Source organism: Vigna unguiculata, chromosome 3 (genome assembly GCF_004118075.2).
Source record: "Vigna unguiculata cultivar IT97K-499-35 chromosome 3, ASM411807v1, whole genome shotgun sequence".
In the NCBI taxonomy this organism is placed as follows: Eukaryota; Viridiplantae; Streptophyta; class Magnoliopsida; order Fabales; family Fabaceae; genus Vigna; species Vigna unguiculata.
Window position 1 is genome coordinate 39,697,682 of NC_040281.1, and position 25,994 is coordinate 39,723,675.

A 25,994-nucleotide genomic window follows, 5' to 3' on the forward strand; every position below is an offset into this window, starting at 1 on the left:
TCATGTTAAGTATACGTTATTGGTTATTATAAACCGTTACAAAAGACAAACTTTTTTAATAAAAATAAATTGAATATAACATTTTACAATCTTAGAAAAAATCAAACAACAATTTTTTTTGTTAAAATATCTTTTTGGTCCCAATTTTCGTCAAGTTTTTCAAATAAGTTCTAATTTTGGTTTTGTGTTCAAATAGGTCCCAATTTTTGTCAATTTTGTTCAATTGGGTCTTTTTTGCTAACACCGTTTAAATCATTAACGGCCATGAACAGTGACTGTCACGTGTCACTTTGTGGTTTTTTTGAATATTTTTATTTTTATTTTTATTTTTTTAAATTTTTTGAAATTTTTTTTAAATGTACACGTGTCAACCTAGGAGTGTGCCACGTGTCACTTCGTGGTTTTTTGAATTTTTTTAAAATTTTTTAAAATTTTTAAATTTTTTTTTAAATGTCCACGTGTCAACCCAGTAGCGTGCCACGTGTCAAAGTCTATGTTCTAAATTCAATTTGGTCCCTATATTTATTATTTATGTTCAATTAGGTCCCAATTTTTGTTAACATTAACCAATTTGGTCCCTCTCCAAATTAAAACCAAATTTAATTTTTATATTAAAATTCACATTTTTTATTAAATATTTTTATATAATATATTAAAATTCACATCATTATACCTTTGATATAAAACTTAAATTTGGTCACATCTTCTATAGGGACCAAATTGGTTAATCATAACAAAAATTAGGACTTAATTGAACAAAAATAACAAATATAGGGACGAAATTGAATATAGAATATTGATTTGACATTTGGCACACTACTGGATTGACACGTGGACATTTATAAAATAATTCAAAAAAATTAAAAAAATAAAATAAAATAAAATAAAAAATTCAAAAAAACCACAAAGTGACACGTGGCACGTTCCTGGATTGACACGTGTACATTTAAAAAAAATTAAAAATTAAAAAAAAATTAAAAAAAAATTAAAAAAATTAAAAAAAATAAAAATAAAAATAAAAAAATTTAAAAAAACCACGAAATGACATGTGGCAGTCATTGTTCATGGCCGTTAGTGATTTAAACGGTGTTAGCAAAAAAGGACCCAATTGAACAAAATTGATGAAAATTGAAACTTATTTGAACACACAACCAAAACTAGGACTTATTTGAAAAAACTTGATCAAAATTGGGACAAAAAAAATATTTTAACTATTTTTTTTATAAAAACATATCCTTTTATAGACAATTCTGTCACATAGTATAATTGGTCAAACGCAGCTTAACTTCATGCAAATTTAATAAGTATTCACGTTTTGACGTTGTCCTAATAAGTTGATTTGAAACGTAAATTAATTTGTAATAATGACACCCAATTCTATGATTTGACAAATCAGAAGTCATGGTTTCTAATTATTTGTAGCTTTTGTTTTTCAACGGGATTCTTGTTAGACGCTGTATGTTTCGGGTTTAATATCGTGTATTAAGAAAGAAAGGTGAGTGTGATAGTAGTGTGGTTTAATTGATTTGCCCCGATTTAAGGGCACAAAATGGTAAAGAAATGGTTATGAGTGTATACGACTAATGGATTAAATTTAGAGATAAATTTTATGAAAATTAATAAATAATTTAATCATCTAATAGATTAAAAAAATATTTTAATAAATAAAATTTGAAGATTATTAAAATATTTTTAATGATAAAAATAAAATAAAATAATTATTAAATAAATTAAAAATATTAAAATTTAACAAAATTTTAATTATTATATACATATATTTTCGTTATTATATATAAAATGTAAATAATAATAATTATTATATTAATATTTTATTAATTATTATTATATTTTATTATATATATATATATATAATTTATAACAATACATAATATTATATATATATATATATAAAAGTTAATTAAATAATTAATTATTATTATTATTATTAATATATATATATATATATATATATATAATTTGTGGATAAAAATGAGGAGACCATTATTATAGTGATAGAGCATAGAATTATCATGGAGAGACTATCACCTCATCAATTTTATTTTAAATGTTTTGGATTAATGGTAATGAAAGCTTAAAACGGTAAAATTAATGTAAATAATGGTAAATCTCAACCGTTTTGAAGAGATGATATTTGACCATTTAATCTCAAATTCATCATTGTTAATTTGCTCAAACTTTCTTGTGTCAACCTGTAATGAAAATTTGTCATCCCAAAATAGATTTACAAAATTTTGGATTAAATATGTTTTTGGTCCTTAACTTTCAATTAAGTAAATTTTGAAATTATTCAATTTCAAAATTTTAGATCAATTTAATGCTTCGTGTCTTCGAAATATGTGAATTTAGTTCTTTTAATCAAATTTATTAAGTTTATTTGACATCTCAAATGCGCGTTTCATAATCGTATTTATAAACAACTCAAATATAATCGTGAGATGCGTATGAAACATTAAATAAACCTCACAACATATTTGAGTAAAAGGACTAATTGCACGTATTTTGCCAGAGATGAATGACTAAATTGATCTAAAGTTTCAATATGGACTAATTCCACAATTTGTTGAAAGTTAAAGGACCAAAAACATATTTAACCATAAAATTTATGCATGCGAACATTGCTTTAATCCAAACAATATCATTTTTATCTTTTTTCCTTTTCAAATTCACTCAAATCCACTCTTCCAAATTCATCTTCAAATTCAAAGACATCCTTGAACTTGGTAAGTACCTTTTTCTGTTGTGCATATGCTATTTTTTTTTATCAAAATAAGATTTGATTTTATTAAATAATTTTGATCAAAACTTCTTAAAGTAAATACTAATGTTAATTATAAACGACAATAATAATGATAATCTATAATATACCTAGAACATCATGAACAATATTAGTGGTTTTATTTTGCTCTTTTAGGTTTCTTTTGCATTTCTATGAGGTCATATGAAAGATAAAAAATGTCATTTATTTTTATTATGTCCTTTTAGGTTATTGTTTACGTTTAGTCATCTCTCCAGTCTTGCCTTCTTTCAATCCTTGTCTACGTTCTACGCTTTCTCAAGAACTCAAAATTTCACATTGTATTATGATGAAAGTTCTTCCGGTATTCAACAATGACTTTCACGATTTTTAGATTTGTGTAATCCAAAAGTAACTCTTGAATTCTACAAAGGGGCAGTGGCGGTAATTTCAAAGGACAGGGTTCCCCAACGTTTTTAAATTTTTTTTATATATATTTTAAAAATATATTTATATATTATTTTATTATTTATATTAATTTAGTTTAATTTTATTTTTAAATTTGAAAATTACGTTTTTCTTTTTTCTATTTATTTTTTATTTTTCTTTATTTGGTTTCCTTTTTTATCTTTTTCACCTTTTTTTATATTAATTTTCGTCCTCAATTTCTTATATTTTCAAAATCAAATTACACCAAGGTAAAATTCAAAAATCAATAAACATTTTGGATTAAATATTTTTTTCGTTTGAATAAGTTGATTTTCTACCTTTTCTTTTTTGAAACCATTTCTTTTTCTCTTGTATGTGACTTTTCTACATTATAGGTAGATATATATTTGTTAGAGATAATAAAATCATGATCTAATTATCGATTGAACTCTTCTTTGTGTAGATAGAACTAGTTTTGACTTTAAAATTGAGTAAGGGAATAACATTATTAGAAATCTAATCATGTAGAAATTGTTAATTTTCTTAAAATATTGAGTCTTGGTTTTGATATTTAATTTGGGGTATTCATAATTTTATATATTCCAAAATAGGTGAGTGAAAAATTTATATTAGAAGAATCATAATGAAGAGTAAAAAAATTGTTTATTTGTTTAGAAAGAGGATTTCTGATAAAGATGAAAAAATGTATTTACGTGTCAACTAAATTGAACAACTTCATGAGAATCTAAAAATTGAAGGAAATGAAAAACAACTCTCTAAAGATTCTAGAATTACATATAATAAATTTTTAAAATTTTTAAGAATGTAATTTAGGGTAGCGTCCTGAAATTTGATAACATCCACCAAATTAAATTGAAGTATGACAGACTTCTATAAAATGGGGTCTATAAGATTTTTTTCTGTAATAAAAATAATTAATAACAGGTTGAAAAATAAGATAGAAGCTGAATTTTTAACAAGTAATATATGATTATTTATATTGAAAAGGGATATTGTAAGCTTTAGTTTTGATTCAATTATTTAAGATTTTAATTCATTGAAGTACTTTAAAGCATCAATCTAATTAAAGATAATTCTTTTTTTTTTATTATTATTGTTGATGATAAACTTTATGTTTCACTTCTAATAATACCTTAGTGTCATTGAATTCTAATATCATATATGTTTGTTTTGAGTAGAGAAAATAATGTAAAAAAATGAATACTATTTCTTTTAATTAGAAAAAATAATTTATATATAAAAAATATATTTTGATTCTCTAAAATTTTTATTCAAGTTCTGCCATCACAAAAGAGCTTCTTTTACGAATGTATAAAAAATTATTATTATGTAACCCAAAATAAATTTTCCCATTTCTGAATTTAAAACAAGTTTTGAATTAGATAATTCAAAATAAAAAATATTTATAGGTCGTGCAATTCAAATTAAAAATTAACTTTTAAATATACGATCTAAAAATTTATTTATACGAAGAAATGACTTTTGGACTATGTAATATGAAAGTTAAAAAGATTACACACTTCGCATGTCACATAATTCCACTTTACAAGAAATTGATATTGTTTAAAAGAAAAGAAAATTAGACAATAAATTTAATAAACTTTTTTCTTATTTATGCTCAACTTTATATTTTTATTCAGAAGTTAAAATCACAATTTAATTTTCAACCTTTATTTATGTTACAAACATAACATTGTAATAATATCATTTTTGTTAACTATTACTGTCATTGTAAATATAATTTCTTTAATACTGTTGTCATCTATCATTTTATTATTGTAATCATTTTCACTACTCTTTATTACTACCAACAACATCACAATCTATTAATATTTATTATATGTATAAAACACCAACTTTGATTAATGTTTATTTTATTTTATTTTTCTATTGTGGTGTTATTTTACTTTTAATCTTTTATATCCTAATCATCAAATAGTCTTTAAAGATAATAAAAAATATTTAGTTACTCATAGTTGTACACACTTGTGCCTTTTAATTTCTTAAAAAAATTATTACTTTCCTTTCTATACATACCATTTTAATCTTTCTAAATCTCTACAAATAAATTTTTAATTTATTCATTTCTAGCACCCTTTTATGTATTAACAGGACTTTTTCTAAAATATAGATTAAAAATGTAAAGTTTGCTATTTAAAGATCGAAAAAACTAATTTAACCATAAAAAGAATTAGAGGTACTATATAATCTGATAACTCAAATCAATTTGAATCTAAATCAAAATCCAAAACTCAAAACCCAGCAATAAGATGAAAGGTTCTCCAATCCAATCTAAATTAACAATCCAAACCAATTTAAAACTTTGTATTAAATTGGTAGAGATTCATTGATATTTATAATATTTATCCAATCCGTACCACCTATATCAAAATACTTTTTTTAATGAAGTTAAATAGACAAATTGTCTCTCATAAAAATATAAAGTGGTAAACTTTTCAACCAACACTTTAAAAAACCTGATGCTAAAAAACAGTGTATATTTAACACATCAAAATCAATGACCTTCTCTCTCTCCAACAGTGTCCCACTAATGCCTCTCCTTTGCTCTTATTTTATGCTCTGTACCTTTCATCTTCTCTCTCTTCAACCTTTTCTCCTTCACTCTTTTCATTCACTCAAAAACACACTCCCTTTCCTTTCCTCTCTTTTCTGTTAACACCAACATTACCCAAAAAAAAGAAGAAGAAACATTTCCATTTGCCTTCCTCTCTTCCCACTTCTCAATTAGGGTTCTTCCACCCATTTTCTTCACCACCATTGACAAACCTTGCATTCTCCGAACCCCTCAGCTTCGGATCAACTCAAATGGGTAAGTATCTTCTGTTATTAGCTCTCACTCTCCTCAACCTCGTACTATTCTCCACCCTTCATGTCTCAGCTGCACCTTCAACTACTTCTCCTGCAAGTAAGTCCCATTCATTTGTGCTCATTCTCGTGCTTCCATTCCATCCATGTTTTCTTATTTAGCTCATGAATAACTTTGTGTCTTCGCGGTTTCAGAAATTGTTAGTGGGTTTCTCTCCAATGCCGTGCCTGCCGTCACTAAGTGGGTGTGGTCGCTCAAGGCCACCACCAAAACGGGTATGGATCTGGCTCTGGTTTGGTTTTTGGTTATGGGTTTGTCCTTTTCTGCGGGTTTGGTCTTCTGGGTGGTCGTGGGTTATGTGGTATGAATGTGGGTTCTTTTGCAGCGGTCTCGAGCAGGTCGATGATGAAGTTCGAGGGTGGATTCAGTGTGGAGACTGTGTTCGATGGGAGCAAGCTTGGGATCGAGCCTTATGCTGTGGAGGTGTTGCCCAATGGAGAGCTTCTCATTCTTGATTCGGCTAATAGTAACATTTATAGGATTTCCTCCTCACTTTCTTTATGTAAGTGTCACAGTGTGGGTTTAATGATGACCTTTTGTTATAAGTGATTTCTGAAATTCACTTTATTATTCATTTGTGATATGATGGGGAAATGAAAAGTAATAGGTCTGTTTCTGTTATGGAGTAGGGAATTTTTACGTTAAGCTGCCTTTTGCTGGATTTGGAATGATTAGCTAGTTTAGGCATATCTAGCTTCTTTTCGTTTTGAATTCAATACCTTCTTTGCGTCATAAGGACTGTGTTTACTTAATGTGATTCTTAATGTCTAATGGTATAAGACATGTTCTCATGTCACTTCAGTTCATGATTATGAGCTGAATGAAGATGTATTACATGATTGTAATGCACTTTGAACACTGTTTCTATGGGGCTTGTCTTTTGTAATATAGTTGCTCTGTTATAGTTATAAACGCTTTGCATGTATGTATAATTGTACGGTTGTTCACTTGATGGAGATGGTGCCCATTGCTATGTGCAGATAGCAGGCCTAAGCTGGTGGCAGGGTCAGCTGAAGGGTATTCAGGACATGTTGATGGGAAGCTCAGGGAGGCCAGGATGAACCACCCTAAGGGGATAACTGTTGACGACCGAGGAAATATCTATGTTGCAGATACTACAAATATGGCAATTAGGAAAATTAGTGATTCAGGTAAAATAATTGTAGGTGATCCTTTTTGTTTGTTTGCTTGCTTATGAATGCTTGCACATAGTTAGTGTTTAGATAACTTTGAAGTCCTGTGTGTGTACTGTTATCATTGGTTCAGAATCTTTGGATTTAAAAAAGTGCAACATTAGAGTCAAACAAGGGAACCTCACAGTGAATCTTTCTGTTTCAGGGGTCACGACAATTGCTGGAGGAAAATGGAGCCGAGGAGGGGGGCATGTTGATGGACCAAGTGAAGAGGCTAAATTCTCTGATGACTTTGATGTGGTTTATGTTGGAAGTAGTTGTTCACTACTTGTCATAGACAGAGGAAACCGAGCCATCAGGGAGATCCAACTCCACTTTGACGATTGTGCCTATCAATATGGCAGTGGATTCCCACTTGGTAAGCTAACCCATACATGTTTTCTGTTGAAATTCTGTCAAGTGCTATTCAAATTTAGACTGATTATCTTCAATGTTTTACAGGGATTGCAATGCTTGTGGGGGCTGGCTTCTTTGGTTACATGCTGGCATTACTGCAGCGAAGGCTTGGTACAATTGTAGCATCCCAGGACGTTAGTGCTTAGTCTTGTCTTTTTCCTTCTCATGCTTTATCCTGAATGATACTCATGTAGACTTGTTTGGTAAAGAGAAAAAAATTGAGGGAGAGGAAGTGGAAGAGAATAGAAAGGAAAATAAATAGGTCAGAAATAGAGATCTTTTGGTTAAAGAGAAATGAAAAGGAAATAGAGCGGAAAATAATTTTTTTATATTATTTGGTTTAAAATAAAAATAAATAAACACATTATTTTATTATTCTTAATTAATATTAGCAATATTTATTTCATTATTAATATTTTTTGTTTTTATGATTGATTTTTTATTTATTTGTCATTGTTAATATACTTGATTTATTTATTATAAATTTGTGGGGTCAAACTTTTTTTTTTCAATTCTTCAAATTTCTTTCCTATCAAAATATCCATTTTCCCTCTCATCTTTCCTCTTCCACACCATTCTCTCCTACCAAACTCGTAGTTATAGAACTTGATGAATGAATCTTAAACTCTGCAGTATTGTTTGAGGACTGCTGTTCTTAAACTATGCAATAAAAAGCATCATGTTGCTTCCACAGAGTTGCATAGAAGACCTATCTATAGTTTCAAGTTATTAATTTTCATTTGAACATTGCATTATTTGCATACTGATATAGCATACTATACTATAGATGCATGCTCTATAACCCATTTCTTGTTTCTTGTAGGCTCAGGTTCCGGTAATGGCAACATCTTCAGTTCCTTCAAGTCCATATCAAAAGCCGTTGAAATCTGTCAGGCCTCCTTTAATTCCATCATCAGAATATGAACCCGAGAAGCAGGAAGAGGGCTTCTTTGGATCCCTCGGGAAGCTTCTTGCGAATACTGGTGCATCAGTGGTGGAGATAATGGGAGGATTATTTCCTTCATTCAGACGAAAATCGCTAAGCCACCAGTTTCAAAGACAACCACTTCTCCAGCAACCTCAGAAGCAAGCAAATTCTTGGCCTGTGCAGGAAAGTTTCGTGATCCCTGATGAAGATGAACCTCCTTCAATCGACACAAGAGCTCCAACCCCTAGAAAAACCTATCCTTTCATGTCCAAGGATGCAGAGAAAATGCAACAACTTCGGCAAAGTCGTGCATTCTATAGTGGATGGGATGGAGATATGAATCAGCAGCAACAACAGTCACAACAGCAGCAACAGAAACACCATCATCGCCATCAGTACCGATCGGCAACCCCTCACACTTACTATGAGCAGAGCCATGAAACAACGAATGAGATAGTGTTTGGGGCAGTGCAGGAACAGGATAGGAGGCAGGAGTCTGTGGTTATCAAGCCTGTGAATTATGGGGAGCCACTGTATGACAGTCACAATGTTAGGTCCAGAATGAGTTTCATGGGCTATGGTGGCCACAGGTATTGAGTACATACAATTATTAGGAAGTTTAGATTTTAGAAGATGTGACCTAAATGGAGAGGGAAGAATGTAATGAGGTATAGGTAGTGGTATAATGATTTCTTTCAGTAAGGAGAAGTTGGTGATCATAATGTGAATTGTTTATTCAGTTTTGCCAAATGTTGGTTGCTATGGTGTCTAGTGTTAGCACCAACTCTGGCAATCATCATGAGGGGGGATGGGATCAAGAAATTTTGCATGCTATTTCTTCTAATCATCCTCGTCATGTTTAAATGTGCAATAGTTCTCTCAAAAAAGAAATATTGTGATTTCATTATTTCCGCTTTGTAATTGTTTTTCATTAAATATGTGCTTGTCATTTCCTATCACGGCTTTACAATATTAACCAGATGTCCACTAAGTTCAACTACTTAGTAGAATATGACATGGTAAACAAGAACGTATTTATTTTTAAATTTCAGTGAGGCAAGATCGTAATATTCGTGGAATTGAGTTACTGAAGTGCTTTTAAGGATATTGGTTAATAAGTAAATAGTTAAAAGTTTTAGGAAGTATTTCAACCGTGTTTTTTAATTAATTTTTCTATAGGTTTGTTCTCAAATGAACATTGACTAATAAGGTTTCTAAATCAAACATCGTTAATTTAATTTTAGTTTCATTGATTCATTTTAGTGAAATTTACTTTAAAGTAAAATTTACCACAGTAAAATTAGAATATTATTTGCAATTGAAGTGAATTCGTTGTTGCTCTGTCTGAAAGCGTTGCTCAGTCAGCTAAAGTCTAAAGTTTGGTGACAAGAATTTTCAAAATCATTCCACACGGATTACGATATGTCGATGTGACACACACATAGAATTTCCCTGTGAAGTGAAAATGAAATCGTCACACGTCATTCAATTTTTAAAAAACAGGGTTAAGATACTGAGATTTTTTTGCGGAGAAAAAAGGCGCCTGAGAATACATTCAATTATAGCTTTTTCTAAGATCATTTTGATATTTATTTCAAAAGTTACATCTAAAATATTTTTTATTAATTATTAATAAAGTTCATGCTTATAATTTATAAAAAAATAAACGAAAAAATGTTTTATTCCAATTTAGAGTTGTTATTAAGCTCTCACAATAAACAATTTTCTCATAATCCGTGTGTAAACATCCTTAGAATACTTCCAGCTTTACACAATATTTTTGCTTGATTCTTGAACACAGTTTATCATCCTATAATTGACAAACTCAATAACTAATTGTTTTCCGTAGTAACTATACATTTGAGATTTCATTCCAAAGTTCAATGATATTTGAGAGGAGCAGAAATCCATAGTTTTCATGGTTACTGGCCATCATCACAAAGCACATAAGTAAAAAAAGATGGATGTTGCCATGTTGGTGAGAAAGTATATGCATGCTAGTTTCAAGATATAGAATTGTCATACAAAATAACTTCATCTACGCTTCACAATACCCATATTACAAACAGATGAGTCTGGATGGAGAACGTTATCATTAGGTGGCTCTACAATGCCCATGTTAGCCTTCACCAAGAGATCACCTTCATGGCACACATTCCTCCTTCCTATGCTATCATTTCCTCTGTTGAAGAATCCCTTGGTTGAATCTTCATCAAAACTCATCAAATCCTTCAATTGGTCATAGTACTTACCTGGTTTTGTTACCTCACCACTATTGCAGGCATCTAAATCTAGCAAAGACACAGACTCCAGATGTGGCCTTGGAGCAACTATGTTGATTCTAATTCTAGACAAGCAAACAAAATGTGAGAGGCTCAATCTCCAAAACCTCACCAAGATCGTGTAAACAGAGGAGCAACTACAGCTAGCAATTGCGCTTTTGGCGCCGTAGAAGAGCATCGGAGCTAGCTTCCCCAGACTGGTTAGGCAATGCTTCCATGTCTCTTTGCAACGGCAAGAATTGGGGCGTTTCTGTCTACACAGTTCAGTCGCAGAATGTGTAAGTAATTTTACTCTTTCACCATGCAACATCTTAACAAGTTGAGAGGAACTTACATTAGAGATGATGTAAGGGCGCACTGCAAACCCAATTACTAACCCAAGTAAACATGAAAGTCCTAATCCAAGAGTCCAAGTCATAACTGCACTTAGCCCTAAACAAAAGAGTTTTTTTTCCCAACATTAGAGTCAAATTAAAATATCTAGCTTAGAGAAGGCAAGGAGTGATTGAGCTAGGCAACACTTAATATAAAGCTCTTACTTTCAGATGGTTTAGATGAATTCTCACTCCAAATAGAAATGAAATCCAATTGGAAAAAAGAGAACATAACATATGAGTTGCTTTAAAATTACTGCCTCCATTTCAGATTGATTATTATTGTACTTGAAGAATTGTTTGGCATTTTCAGTTTTCAATGAGAATTAAAACTTTCATTCCAATTTTTCTCACAAATAAATACTGTTGTCTTCGAGTATTTAATAATCCACTCATAAAATTGAGACAGTAAGGATCTTTCAGTAAAATTGTTTTACTGATTTATTTATTCTTTTCTTAATCTGTGAAAAAAAAATTAAATGTCGATTAATTTGAAATGGAGAGGCTAGTGATCCTAAGAAAAATCCTTCAGTAAAACAGTTGTGTATGACGGTAGTTGAATTTCAATAGAAAATATGCATGGGCAGGATAATTAAATTACCCATTTTTATAATGCTTTAGAGTTGAAGCAGCAAATACAGTAAAATTACAAAATATACAGTTTCCTCTAAAAAGATAAAAATTACAGCCTTAAACGTGAACTGTTCCCTTTCACTGTGTTCATGAATCATGAAATGTTTATATAAATATCACAAAATATACAAGTGTTGTAGCCTTCTTGGTGTAATAGAAGAAATCATTACCTTAGTTTGGGTAATGTTCTAAACTCTAGTACAAGATTCACACACTTACATCATGTAATATGTAATAACCTCTTCCAACAGTTTATTTTAGACCAAATAACCATTCAATTCGATGTATCATCATAATGTCAGTTAGCCTGGTGTTAATTCAAATTGAGAAGGATTTTTTCTTTTGATAAACTAAGAAAGTGGAATTACAATCTTGACCATGACTACATTCAAATTTTAAATGCAATAGGGTATTGCAATGATGGATTCACTGAAATGTTCATTCATTCTACAGACTTGTTTATTTGTTTAAGATTGATTTAGTGAGAGATGCTTAAACCTAAAAAGAATAGAAAATAAAACTTAACAACACTACTTCTCTTCAACGTCATTGTTATTTCTATATCTTTCTATCACATCACATCTCTCAATTTATTTCTCCATATTTTAGTAGTGACATGATATGTGAACACTACATCATTCAAGACACTTCAGTAGCACTTAATTATTTTTGTCTCTTTCTTCTTATCACATGATATATTACTAATTGTTCCAACACTTTTCTCTCTAGGAGTCCACTATAGAGTGGAGGTGTCTACAATTATTTATTCTTTATTTATTTTTTCATTCTCTCTTTCTCTACCTTCTACTTCCTATACCTCAAAAATGGAATGTACACTAACCATTTTATAAAACCCAAAACCATAAAAAAGTGACAAAAACAAAAACACATACACACATGCCCCAAATTCTAAAATCTCACCAGATCTAGAACCATAGGTGCAATCCTCCTCCTTCAAACTAATCTGGCGGACCAATCGATGCATGTGATCTGACACCAGTAAAGCACACATCCCCGGAATGAAGGTCAGGTCAAAATCATTTGAAAATGATGCATTAAGTGCAGGGACATCCTTTGAGGTCGACTTTTCTGAGAAATCTCCTCCAGCAATTGTGGTCACACCTAGTCAAGATGAAATAAGACAGAAAGAATGTTCAACATTTCCTGATAATACAATTGACCTGATTCACCATCCAAACCATGCATTTAAAAACAATCATTAAACCATTCTAAGAAAGAGTGAAAACTGGAGGACCACAACAAGTCCACCACTCTCAACAATTCACATACGTAATTTGACCCACACTTTGCTAGGCCCCCCCTCTCTCTCACTCTTTCCATGCAACTATGAATTTTACTCAAGTTAAGAAACTAAAGCAAATAATGTCAGTCGTAGTTGAAAAACCAATTGTTGATATTTCAAAAAATTCATGATTTGTTATGCCTTTTCATGAAATATTGAAAAACTAAAATGAATCACTTCAAATGAGTCAAATCCTACATCTATATATCGAAGCAGAATAGATACATTTCTAATTCCATCATGCAGTCCATACTTTCACGTGCAAAAGACAAACGTTGAGGAGTCTTAGCAACACACCAACCAACACATTCCTCATATCACATTTTATTTACTAATGGTTCAAATTAATTAGAAACTTCAAAAATCATACTCGTTAAAAATAACAAGTCACCAAATTTTATGATTTTCAATAAATTTCAGTTAATAATAAAGAATATATTCAAAAAGGTATGTTGCTGACATTTCTATGCAAACACTAGATGCAAAATGGAAGTATTCAAAGCATACCCTTGGCACTAATTTTCCTTATTGCACGGTTGTTCTTGTCAGCAACATACACATTCCCTCTAAGATCAAAAGCAAAGCTTCTGGGTTTATCAAACCGAGCAGAACCAACGTCCCCATCCAAATACCCCACAGAACCATCTCCTGAAAGCCTAGTGAAAACGATTTCTGCAACAGAATAACGAAGAATAACCACCAAAATTAAAGAAAAAATCGAAACTTTGGCACCCCCAGAAGACAAAAACGGGAGGGAAAGAACCTTGGGTAATGGGGAATTGCGCGGTGTAGAAAGTGCTGTTGACAGAATCGAGAAGGATGAGATCGGAAGAAAAGGGTCGTTGAAGGACGATGTAAGGGAATATATGAGGCTTGTGGCCGTCGAATAAGGTGGTGACGGTGTAACCGTCTTCAGCGATGACAACATCTTTGCCCTTAACTGAAAAATGAAAAAGAAAACAAGAAGTGAAAAATGGAATTGGAAGAGAGAGGAAGAGCAAGAGAAAATGTTACCGTGTGGGAGGAGGAAGAGAGTGAGTGTGAGTAAGATAGAGAGAGCCATGACTCTCACACTTTGCTGCAAGGTCAAGCAGAAGTTTGTTCAAGAGGTTATATGTAGTATATAATAATATTCCTGTTAATGGTTCCTTGTGGGCGAAGTAGTTTACAGGAAAAGAAAAAGTGTAGCATTTTTGTAAGTTGCAACTTGACCCAAGAGTCTGTTTCCTCTCTGAAGAGTGCAAGTGCAACTCACTCCAATCAAGTTAAGTTTTTTACTAATATGAATTCAATTGTTTTTTGGCTAAACTTTTGTATTTATATTTGATTTTATAAAAATGGTATACATTTTTAGGTATCCACGTCAAGTATATTCATATGGCAAGTACACTCCCATATTAATGATAATAGCAATTTGTACTCGTTATGTACTAGAGCTCAATAGTCTAAACAACGTAGATCAATATTTTTTTTTCTTTTTAGTTTTACTCATAGATGATTAAAAGTTTAAAAATACACATCACAACTAAGTGAATCATAGACTCAACTTTCTATTCGTATTTATTATTCTAAAATTATTATTAAGTTGAGTGTTAGAAAGTTTTTTATAGGTGGATTTTCATGTTATATTTGAACTTGACCAAAATTTAATTCAGGAGAGTCTATTAGCTTGGAAGGAAAATTAGTTTATCTCATAACTTATCGAATTACATTTCACCTTCTAGTAAGAATATTTTATATCTGTCATGAAATTTAAACAAATATTTTTTAAACTATTCATGTTTATGGTTTTTACTATAACTCAAAATATTATATCTTTTCTCTTAAGCATGTGTTTGTTTTTGACGATGTCTTGTTCACGATGATGGAAAGATAAATGCAAACTGTGTAATGCTTCTACTAATTTAAGACGAATTGGAGGCATGAATTTGTGAGGATTGAGCTTTGGATGACCCTCACACAAGTGAGGAGATTACCCCATAAAACCAACCTCATCCAGAGTCAATGACACATTTGTCTTGTATGCTACGTTAGAGACAAGGAGAGAGGAAAATTGTGTTGAGTGAAATGATTCATGTGAAAGCGAAAAAAATAGAAGGCATGAGAGAATCGATTTTCCTCATATCTATGCAGTAAGGGAATCAATTCCCTTGTATACTAATTTCACAAGAAGTGATTCTCATCTCTCATCCGTTATTAGAATCGATTTTATCGTTTATATTTTTAAAAAATAAAGTTGCATGGAGAATAGTTTTTTCACATTGTTTTTTCTTTTTCATTTTATGCTTTGGTTAGTGCGTTTGGGACTACTAGGTTAGGTTTTAAGTTTATATAAATAGCATATTAGATACTAGTATCTATATACTGATATGTTTAATAATAATAATAATAATCTAAAATTAAAATCTAAAATATTTCAATTACTCAATTTTAACAAATTGTTTAAAAAGTAAAAAAAATTCAATTATAATTAATTTAAATACAACATATTTTAATTTCTCATTGTTAAAATTCGTTTTAAAGAGTTAAAAACCAAAATCTACTACAATTACAAAATAGAAAAGACAAGATAGACATTTAATAAAATGGAGGGAGTAAGAAAAAGTTATGGGATTAGGAAGCATGTGCCTCACCCACATAGCTAAATGAATAAAAGCATAGGACTATCAAAACTTGAATCCCATCCGAAAAATTGGATTAAAAGCCTGAAACAAATTGTGAATTTTCTCACCAACAATAAGCTCATAAATGTTTCTACTTTAATCAAAATTTTATAATATCAAAGATTAAAAATCGAGAGAAAGAAGGCTATATAACACAAGTATTTTTATAATAATTCAATTAAACTCCCCAGTTAATCTCGGTTCAATTTTCACTATTCAAAATCTTGACTTGAAATGCTTTTTGACAATATGGAAATCTAATACTATATATATTTCTGAACTAACAAATGAAAATTTCTTCTATTAAATAATATATCTGATCCAATTCAATTCAAAAATTTTATTCTACAACAAGAAAACGTGTTAACGTATCAATCAAAGACAATTTTCAACGTTCAAAAAATAATTCAAAATCCAAAAGTTATCTCACCTTTTTTTTTGTATCTCTCTCTCTCTCTCTTTTCTTCTCAGGTCTTTCTCACTCACACACACTCTAGACTCTTCAGCTTCTTCTCAATCTTCCTCTTTTCTCTGTTTTTCTCACGCGCACATAATACCTCTTCATCTTCAAACTTTTCTTTTTCGATTTCGCTAACTTCTTCAGATTTGTAGTTATTTTTGTGGTATCTCTGTGTTGGTCATTCTTTTCAGCGGTTTCAAATGAGAAGATATGGAGATATCATTTTTTTCCTAGATCTGAAGATGTTGTATCTCTGTTTTCGTTTGTGTTATCACCTTTCTCAAGCAAACAACTCATGTTCTTCTTATATTTTGTCATATCTAACTTTTTCATGCGTTTTTTTTACAGGTTTAAACCCAGAAATCATTTTTATTTTGAGTTTTCTGAAGCGAACAACTCATATTCTTCTTATATTTTCTCAGATCTAACTATTTTTTGCTTTTTTCTACAGGTCTAATATGTGTCAGTGAGACATGGTTTTTTTACCTAGATTTTGTTTTCATTTTTACCTTTTTCAAGCGAACAACTCATATTCTTCTTTTATTTTCTCAGATCCAACTATTTTTTGCGTTGATGGTATTTTTATTTTTTCTACATGTCTAATATGGTTCACTACGAGAGATCTAACTACAGGTCTAAAAAAACTTTGATCTAACTATTTTTGGCCTTGATGTTATTTATCTTTTGATTACAATCTTCAAATGAAGATTTCAAACACATGCAAGAGTCTTTCTTGCTCTACAACTTAACTGGTATGTATATTTTTTTCACCTTTTATTTTTACAGGTTTAAACACAGAAGTCATTTTTATTTTGAGCTTTCTGAAGCGAACAACTCATATTCTTCTTATATTTTCTCAGATCTAACTATTTTTTTCATTTTTCTACAGGTCTAATATGGGTCACTGCGACATATGATTTTTTTACCTAGATTTTGTTTTCATTTTGACCTTTCTCAAGCGAACAACTCATATTCTTCTTTTATTTTCTCAGATCTAACTATTTTTTGCGTTGATGGTATTTTTATTTTTTCTACATGTCTAATATGGTTCATTGCGACAGATCTAACTATAGGTTTTAAAAAACTTTGATCTAACTATTTTTGGCCTTGATCTAACTACAGATCTAACTTTTTTTGTTTCTAGGTAACAGGTCAGATTTTTCTTATATTTACTTTGATCTAATTGTTTCTTATATTTTTCTTCTGTTTACAAGCTTCAAATGAAGATTTTAAACGCATGCAAGATTCTTTTTCGTTGTACAACTTAACTGGTATGTAATTTGTATGACCATCTTCCTTTTTCTTTCCCAATTTTTCTGTATTTTTCCACCTTTTACAAGCAAACCGTTCATCTTCTTCATTTTTGTAGCTTCATCTATGTTTTTGTCATTTTTTTTTCGTTGATGGTATTTTTACGTAATGCATTCTATTAGCAGATCTCTTTATTTTTACCCGATTTTCGTTTTTATTTGGACATTTTACAATCAAAGAGTTCATCATACACTATTGTTTTTACCCATAATTCGTTCTTTTTCATGTCAGATCTTACATTTTTACCCAGTTTTCATTTTCTTTCATCTTTCTAAATCAAACAATTCATCTTCTGATATTTTTACATTGATTTATTTTTACCCGAAACATTATTTTTAGTCTTTTTCACCATGGGCATTCCCAGAACAATTTAAGAACACTTTAATTTATAAATAAATTTTAAATGACCGTTTACTCAATGAAAACCATTTAGTTTACAAAACGTTTTGTATTCCAACGCCTTAAAATACTGCTTCGAATTATCTTCAAATCAACGTATCAATCAGTATTCAAATGCATTAAATTTCACACTGCTCGAGATAATGATGAATAAATTGTTCCATCATCTGCCACACGTTATAATTATTCAACTTTTTCATATTCCAATATTAAATACCAAATCCTGAACCAAATCAACAATAGAAAATTCATCTTCTGATATTTTTACATTGATTTATTTTTTTCCAGCTTTCTCAACAAAACATTGAATGATTTTTCTTATACTTTTACGACGCTTCATAATTCATTTTTGTTATTTTATGATTTATTTTTAAATTCGTATTTATTAACCTGTCATTTATTCCAAAGCAATTGCAATAATTATTATACAACAGACTGTCCAATATGTACGGATACTTCCAACAGCTATGACTTCTCCAATTATGTTTATATATATTCCCTATGTTTACCAAATTCAAAGTCACAAATCTGATTTTTCTACTGTTACCCATTTTCTTCTCTTATAATTCTTCTTCATCACCAACCTATTTTCCTGCAATGGAATCCATGCCCACACCACAATCCATACTTTCTGCACAACTGGTTGGCGGATTCATTTCTATGTTTTTGAAAGACCAGGTATATTTTTTTATTCCTTCTCATTTATTTTTGTTGTTTATATTTATTTCCTTATTCTTAACTTGCTAATCTTTTAAGGAGTTTGGACACGTCGACCGAGTGTTCATAATACGCTATTGGAAGGACCTTGGTTCTAAATGGACCGTTGTTGATTACCAAAGTAATGTTCACCATGTTACCTACAACATGGATATTCACACTCCAATGATTACCCAAGGCTGGAACCAATTAAGATCTTTCTATGCAGATCAGTCTGACAAGTTTCTTGTGTTAAAATACGTCAGAAATTCATCTTTCGTAATCCACATCTCTACACGTTCTGTAGACACACGAATCAAGACCAACTTCCTCAACAATGTTGCCATCCGTCGTCCTCTCTCTATGTCAAACTTAATCCATTTTCTAGTTGAACTATCCACATGCTATTGTCAAGCAAGGCACCTGGTTAGTTCTTATTTTTTAATATTATTTAAAATTTACATTCTATTTTAATAATTAATATCTCTTCATATTATTTTTTTAGTATTTGAAAAAAGAATTTGCGAGTTATTTTGAAAATAGTGGACTTTCATCTGTTGTTTTACATGAACCAAGGGATGAAGTCGAGTGTAAATTGATAATAAGACCTAGGTCTGTTAAGATAGGATCTGGCTGGAAAGACTTTTGTGCTCTTCATCAACTCTCTGCAGAGGATCACCCTGAATTGTTTTTTGAAGTTAAAAGTGAAAAAACAAGCAGAAATATCAAAATTCTTTATCCATTATTTTGGTATTAAAGTTGAACATTTTGTATGTCATTTTGTTTGAACTTCTTTATATTTATATATATATATATATATATATATATATATATATATATATATATATAAAAGAAGATTTCAATTGGACTCTTATTTTGTATGTAGTTATTATATATCTGAATATATATGTTCTATTTTATTCACTTTTAGTATATGTATTTTCTTTTTTTGTTATATATTTTGTTCGACTTCATTTTAAAATTATTCATTTTTTATCAAATTAATGGAAACCATAAGTTTTCAGTCAATATAAATAATTTTTAATTAGATATTTAATTAATTAACATTAATTAGCATTCCATATAAATTGGAAATTTAAACGTCAGTGAAATACAATAACTATTAGTTATTAATTATTATTAATAAAATCATATAACTTAAACATTATTTATAATCTTTTTTGCCATGGGCATTTCCAGAACAATTTAAGAACAATTTTTATTTATAAATAAATTTTAAATGATCGTTTACTCAATGAAAACCATTTCGTTTACAAAATGTTTTGTATTCCAACGCCTTAAAATACTACTTCGAATTATCTCCAAATCAACGTGTCAATCAGTATTCAAATGCATTAAATTTCACACTGCTCGAGATAATGATGAATAAACTGCTCCATCATCTGCCACACGTTATAATTATTCAACTTTTTCATATTTCAATATTAAATACCAAATCCCGAACCAAGAAACGGTTCATTTTTTTTTAAATCATTATGTTTTTCACTTCTCAAGATAAAATTGATTGCACTGTCCAGAGTTATCAACACTTCTCAATAAGATAATCATGATTGCTCTACATAATATTATTATCACGAAGACGCTTTGATCACCGCTACCTCTCTTCACAGTGAAAGAACGCAGCTATGTCTATAATTTACAACTTATCTTCTTTTCGTCATAGTCATCTTTTTTCATCTGTGTATATCAGATTTCAAGAAGTGCTTCTCCATTACACAAAGGTATGCATGTTTAACTTTTACATTTGTATGAACAACACGCTTTTATGACCTATGCTTCTCTTCATCATCTTCTCTGTTTCATCATCACCAACTTCTTCTCCATTACAGAAAGGTTAACATGTTAAACTTTTACATTTTTATGAACCATAACCTGTTTTTACCTATACTTCTCTTCACAGTCCATATCAAAATATTTGTTTCATGATCTTCTCTTTTTCATCATCATCATAACCATCATCTTCTCCATTTCGTCATGTTCTCTGTTTTTCAATGTTTCTAAAAATGTTTATACGATCCATTAGATGACGACGACACAATGCATTCTTGGTGATCAATCCATACTTGCGAGCAAGTGGAAGGGTGGATTCTTTACTATGTTCATCGAAGAACAAGTTTTTTTGAAATTCATTACTTATAAATTATTAACCATTATTCTTCTCTGTTTAAATTTAACTAATCTTTTCTTGATGAACTTGCTTTTTTTTTCAAGGATTTTGGTGACGTCAACCGATTGTTTGTCATTACATTAGGTTGTGAACTGGGTCCATGTTGGACTATTTCTGATAACAAGGGTCATGTGTACCATGTTACCTTCAACATGGATATTTATAATCCGAGGATTACTGATGGCTGGTGTGATATAAGAAAATTCTATCACTTAAAACCACCGAAACTATGTTACTTAAGGCATACTGGAAATTCTGCTTTTCAAATACACTTTTACAATCACTGTTCAGAATCAACTTTGCAAAAATTTCTAAGTCATGTTCGATCAAATCTTCCACTGACAACGTCAAAGTTAATTCATTTTGAGTTCTGCCTTTCTAAATACAACTGCAAAACAAGCTTTCTGGTGAAGTTTGTTACCTTTTTTTTTTATATAATCTATATACCATTCTTTATGGCTTCTCTTTATCTTCACTTTAATAAAAATTCAATTTTATTTAATTTGTTTTCTGCAGGATTTGAATTCAGACCTATGTAAGTATTTTCGCAATAGTAATTTGTCATACATTGTGCTTTGCGGTCCAAAAGCAGAAGTGCAATGCAAGTTGTTGATTAGAGCTAAATCGGTGAAGATAGGCAATGGATGGAAAAAGTTTTGTGAACTTCATGGACTAGAGGAAAGAGATTTACACTTCTTGAGGTTGACGGTGAAAAAGCAAACAAGGATGTGAATGTGCTGCTTAATATATATGAATATTATCATCACCACTGAAATCATCCATGAACAATATTATTTTAACAGATTAGTTATCTGTACTTTTTTGTATGAATTATTATGGACTTTTATTATATATATATATATATATATATATGTGTGTGTGTGTGTGTGTGTGTGTGTGTGTGTGTTTAAGTATTGGTAAATCCAACTTTTGAAATCTTATTTAATGGTAACTGCTCCATATCTTCTTCCATATACGAATATCTTTGCCAGTTAATTCATGTTAGGAACCAAAATGTCATATCATTGATTTTGCCTTTTTAAAATAATTCTTATATTTTAAAATATAACACCAGAAGTTATTTCATATACATCTCATTTATTAAAATTTCAACCACAAGTTAATATGATTTTATAAAAGTGGAGTGATATGACTTTTTACATTGCTCGAGTACCTTTATATATTTTCCACCACATTTTTTTCTGCTGTACCAATCCCTCATATCATTACATTTTTTTATTATACGAATATAATTTTTTATTTAATTTGATATTATACATTATTAAATCAATGCATCCAACACATTTGTCTTCTCCAGGAAGTTTCTTGCAGTATTGAGATATCATCTATTTTGTTCTCATCAAGTATATTGTGCACTACACTTCTTTTTTCACTTTTTGTAGAATTTAATTAATTATTATGCAGCCAAATTACTTTTCACTGGCAAGACTAGATTCTTACAAACCATCTTCCACCAAAGGTATGTACTTCATTTGTTTTTGTTAACAAATATAGTAATACAAGAAGCTATGCAGTTCATATGTTGTTTTGTACATAATTAGGGTTTGTCCATTTCTTTTGTAATTCTGAAAATACATCTTCGCACATTTCTTCTTTATTCAACTAATGGTTCAATGCTCAATACATCACGCCAAAAGGTAATGTTTTCATTTAAAAGTAAATTGTTCATGGTTCATCTTCATCAGAATGCTTTTTGTATTGATTTTCCTTTTCTATGAAACCTGTGAATAAATCAATTGGAACAAATTACTGGTTTCTGACATCAATAGCTGTTTTTTGCAGTTTTCACCAAAATATGTTAGTATGAATTCTGTAAATGTAGGTCAAAAGTAGTTCTTTCTATTAACATCGTATGTCTATTACTCCATGTTTGCAGACTACTTATTGCTTTTGTACTTCTTGCTTTCTTTAACCATTTCAAAGTTTTTACTCCAATAACATATAACCTTTACCTTTTCAAAAATTGTGAAATCCATGTTGTCTTTATTCCTTACCCTTCTTTGACCATCCTTTCACCAAACAAATATATATTACTCTATAGTTGTTTTGAACCTTTTATTTATTTGTATTTATTTTAGTTGTCTGAATTAAATCTTTTTATATTAATTTTTTTTGTATCTGAGTATAAATATGTCACCAATCTAATACTCACTTTTTTACTTCTCATTTTTTCAATATCGTTGTTTTGAGTTCAACATGTCTCTCTCTGAAGTTCAAAAGCAAAGCCAAAATGTAAGGGAAGTTACTCCAGAAAAGGAGAACTAGAATATCATCGTTAGGATGATACGTTCATGGTTTGTTCCAGATTTCAGTAAACAGAGGTGTCCCTTCTCCATGGAATTGGTTATTCAAGACAAAGAGGTTATTATTCTTCTAATTCTTTACCATCATTGTTATGAACAAAATATGTGTATCTTAAACATATTTATATTTATTATATTGAGCTTTTTCTGGGTTCTAAAATACATCATTCCATCAAACGTACTCTAATTTACAAATTTCAGACTGAAATTTCTGAAGGGCATGTTTATGCCATCCAAAATTTCAGTGTGGCTCCCAATTCTGGAATATACAGAACTACGCACCACCCTTATAAGATTAATTTCCAGTTTGGTACAAAAGTTAGTTTGCTTCATGGTAACTTGGTTCCTGATATGAAACCACAATACACACCTTTGTCCTTATTGACAACCACTGGATTTGATACTGATTATTTAGTTGGTAAGTTAATATTTTTAGTTTTTCTACCATTCATATTTTTTATTTATCAACATTTATTTTTACCTTATATAATATCACATTTATGAATTATTATTTAGATATCTTGGGATTACTGGTCAGAGTGGGGACTAAAAGAGAATTGCAAGTTGATGGAAAGACAACACAATTAAATGTCATTGTAATAGAAGCTGATGGGTATTTTATTTCTATGCTATACTACATACCTTTTTATTTCTGTTTAAATAATGATTTCACATAACATTTATTGAATGTTTATGTTTCGAATAGAATGTACTTTGTTTGGTATTCATGTGGATGAACTGAATGTATTTCTTTCAAGTGGAGAAGTATAAAATGCTGCTATAAGTATATAATTTGCGAAATTCAAAACTTTTCAAGGTAAACTTCTGTTATTACTTTTATACATTTGTTATTACTATTTATTCCATGGTACTTTGACATACACTATCATTTTAAATTTAGATAAGGTTCAAGTTCAAAATTGTAAGTTCTACACTAGGATTAAGTACAATGTTAACTTCAATGAGGCATCTGAACTAAAATCAAGGTAATATTCAAATTGTTCTTCATTTTATTTAAACTTTATAATTTTTTATTTAATCCTGTTTCGTAACTTTAATTTGTATTGCACAGAATGTTTGAGAACAATGAATCTCCCTTTCAAGGATTAACGCAGCTCTCTCAGACTTCCAAACATACTGTGGAGGAAGAATTTTTAACTCTTACACCTAGGACGACCATTCAAGGTCTTAAAGATTGTAAAGAGGTTAAAATGACTTATAAATTGTTACATGAAATTTTGTTGTTCACAATACCTGTTTTCATTAATCTTTTTATATTGAAAGGTTACCACTTACATATTGTTGGGAACCATTAAGCATATTTTGGGTGAGGATGATTGGTGGTATACTGCTTGTCTTTGCAACAAAGCTGTTTATCCAGATTCAAAGATGTTCTTTTGCGAGAAGTGTAATAAGCATGTTATAAAAGTCTTTCCATGGTTAACTTTTTGTGTATTAAACTTAATGTCCATTAAAATATATGATTATACTTTAAACTTTTGTTAATCAATACTGTTATTCATTTTACAGATATAGGATCAAGATCCGAGTTATTGACTCATCTAATCCAACCACATTTATGCTGTTTGATAGGGATGCAACCACCATTTTCAAAAAAAGTTGTGCTGATATGTTAGAGACTCATGATAAGGTATACTCTTCAATATATCCACTTATATATATACATACACAATGACAGTTGGATCACTCTTTCTGAATATGATATTAAATTGTTTTGTTATCGTAGATGAATGCTTCTGGAAATTTGCCTAAGGAGTTTGATCAGTTAGTTGATAAAAGTTTGTTGTTTAAAGTTGAAAGTAGGAACGATCACACTTTCAAACTTGAACAGTCTTTCAGAGTGAAGAAAGTATGTGTTGATGATGATATCATTCAGAAGTTCAATGATTCTTCGATGAAATCTGTGGTAATATCTAATTTCAAATATAAATTTTACATTCAAGATTTTACATATATTTTAGTTCTTAATCATTTCATTTTCTATACCTTTTTGAAGGATGTTTATGCTGGGAATGATGAGTTTAGCAGGCAAAAACAACATGTAGTCAATGAGTCCACAGTTGATATTGCAGAGGTATAGAAATGATCTAAATTTTATTTTTTTGTTAATGATCCATTATTTTATTAATGTTATTTCTTTTTAACATGTAATATAGGATTTATTAGTCATATTTACCAAAGAAACAATTGAGTGTGGATCCCAATCACCTGACTTAATCAAAGATAATGCAACGAATGATGATGGTAACAGTTCACTTAAGAGAGAATTTGCAAAGAAGACTGCATCATTTGAATCCATTGAAGAAGACAGTGTTCCTTTGAAGCTGCTAAAAAGAAATATTAAGAAGGAAAAATCAGTTATTTGAGATATCATTTTAGTTATAATATTTGAAGACAATTTGTTTTATGTTTGATAATTTGGGACTATAATATGTCTATGCATGGATCTGTCTTTAATTTCATTTGAACTACAACTTTTTTGTTAAATTTTATGATAACTATATTATGCGTTTATTATGCTTTTATTTGTTACAATTTGTATACTTATATTTATTTCATCCGCTGGTTTGTAAAATATTGTTGACATTTTTCAAGTTTTGTCAACAAACATGACTGCCAGCTACATCAAAACTTATCAAAATTGATCTTATTTTGTAGCATAAATTCATGAAAGTCATAATCAAATAACTTTTGTGAAAAAGGAATTTAGAAATTTCAATTTATTATTTAT

The 25,994-nt window shown here is 30.0% G+C and overlaps 3 protein-coding genes across 3 annotated transcripts; 2 read left to right on the forward strand and 1 right to left on the reverse strand.

The window, feature by feature from the left end:
* The first annotated feature begins 5,725 nt into the window (after window positions 1–5,725).
* LOC114175646 lies at window positions 5,726–9,456 on the forward strand. Its single transcript, XM_028060415.1, has 7 exons — window positions 5,726–6,131; window positions 6,227–6,307; window positions 6,418–6,594; window positions 7,073–7,243; window positions 7,431–7,643; window positions 7,727–7,815; window positions 8,505–9,456. The coding sequence occupies exons 1-7, from the start codon at window positions 6,032–6,034 to the stop codon at window positions 9,204–9,206; spliced, it is 1,533 nt and encodes a 510-aa protein (XP_027916216.1). The 5' UTR covers window positions 5,726–6,031; the 3' UTR covers window positions 9,207–9,456.
* A 1,100-nt stretch (window positions 9,457–10,556) lies between these two features.
* On the reverse strand, window positions 10,557–14,376 carry LOC114175861. Its single transcript, XM_028060698.1, has 6 exons — window positions 14,216–14,376; window positions 13,965–14,141; window positions 13,709–13,873; window positions 12,820–13,020; window positions 11,226–11,323; window positions 10,557–11,141 (listed from the first exon to the last, which is right to left on the reverse strand). Exons 1-6 carry the CDS (start codon window positions 14,262–14,264, stop codon window positions 10,644–10,646), a joined length of 1,188 nt encoding a protein of 395 aa, XP_027916499.1. The 5' UTR covers window positions 14,265–14,376; the 3' UTR covers window positions 10,557–10,643.
* Window positions 14,377–23,219: 8,843 nt separating this feature from the next.
* Window positions 23,220–25,629, forward strand: LOC114175441. The gene is made up of 9 exons (XM_028060199.1): window positions 23,220–23,300; window positions 23,444–23,660; window positions 24,144–24,228; window positions 24,315–24,447; window positions 24,527–24,633; window positions 24,773–24,893; window positions 24,990–25,169; window positions 25,260–25,337; window positions 25,420–25,629. Exons 1-9 carry the CDS (start codon window positions 23,220–23,222, stop codon window positions 25,627–25,629), a joined length of 1,212 nt encoding a protein of 403 aa, XP_027916000.1.
* The last annotated feature ends 365 nt before the right edge of the window (window positions 25,630–25,994 follow it).

Bases quoted from the DNA above. Each gene is read 5' to 3' on its own strand.
- LOC114175441 (XM_028060199.1), top strand. From the start codon at position 23,220: ATGATACGTTCATGGTTTGTTCCAGATTTCAGTAAACAGAGGTGTCCC. The intron at 23,301-23,443 runs GTTATTATTCTT...TACAAATTTCAG, and splicing joins TGGTTATTCAAGACAAAGAG to ACTGAAATTTCTGAAGGGCA. The intron at 25,338-25,419 runs GTATAGAAATGA...CATGTAATATAG, and splicing joins CCACAGTTGATATTGCAGAG to GATTTATTAGTCATATTTAC.
- LOC114175861 (XM_028060698.1), bottom strand. From the start codon at position 14,264: ATGGCTCTCTCTATCTTACTCACACTCACTCTCTTCCTCCTCCCACAC. The intron at 13,874-13,964 runs GTTCTTTCCCTC...ATTCTGTTGCAG, and splicing joins GCAATTCCCCATTACCCAAG to AAATCGTTTTCACTAGGCTT. The intron at 13,021-13,708 runs GTATGCTTTGAA...CATCTTGACTAG, and splicing joins AAGGAAAATTAGTGCCAAGG to GTGTGACCACAATTGCTGGA.
- LOC114175646 (XM_028060415.1), top strand. From the start codon at position 6,032: ATGGGTAAGTATCTTCTGTTATTAGCTCTCACTCTCCTCAACCTCGTA. The intron at 6,132-6,226 runs GTAAGTCCCATT...TCGCGGTTTCAG, and splicing joins TTCAACTACTTCTCCTGCAA to AAATTGTTAGTGGGTTTCTC. The intron at 6,595-7,072 runs GTAAGTGTCACA...TGCTATGTGCAG, and splicing joins TTCCTCCTCACTTTCTTTAT to ATAGCAGGCCTAAGCTGGTG.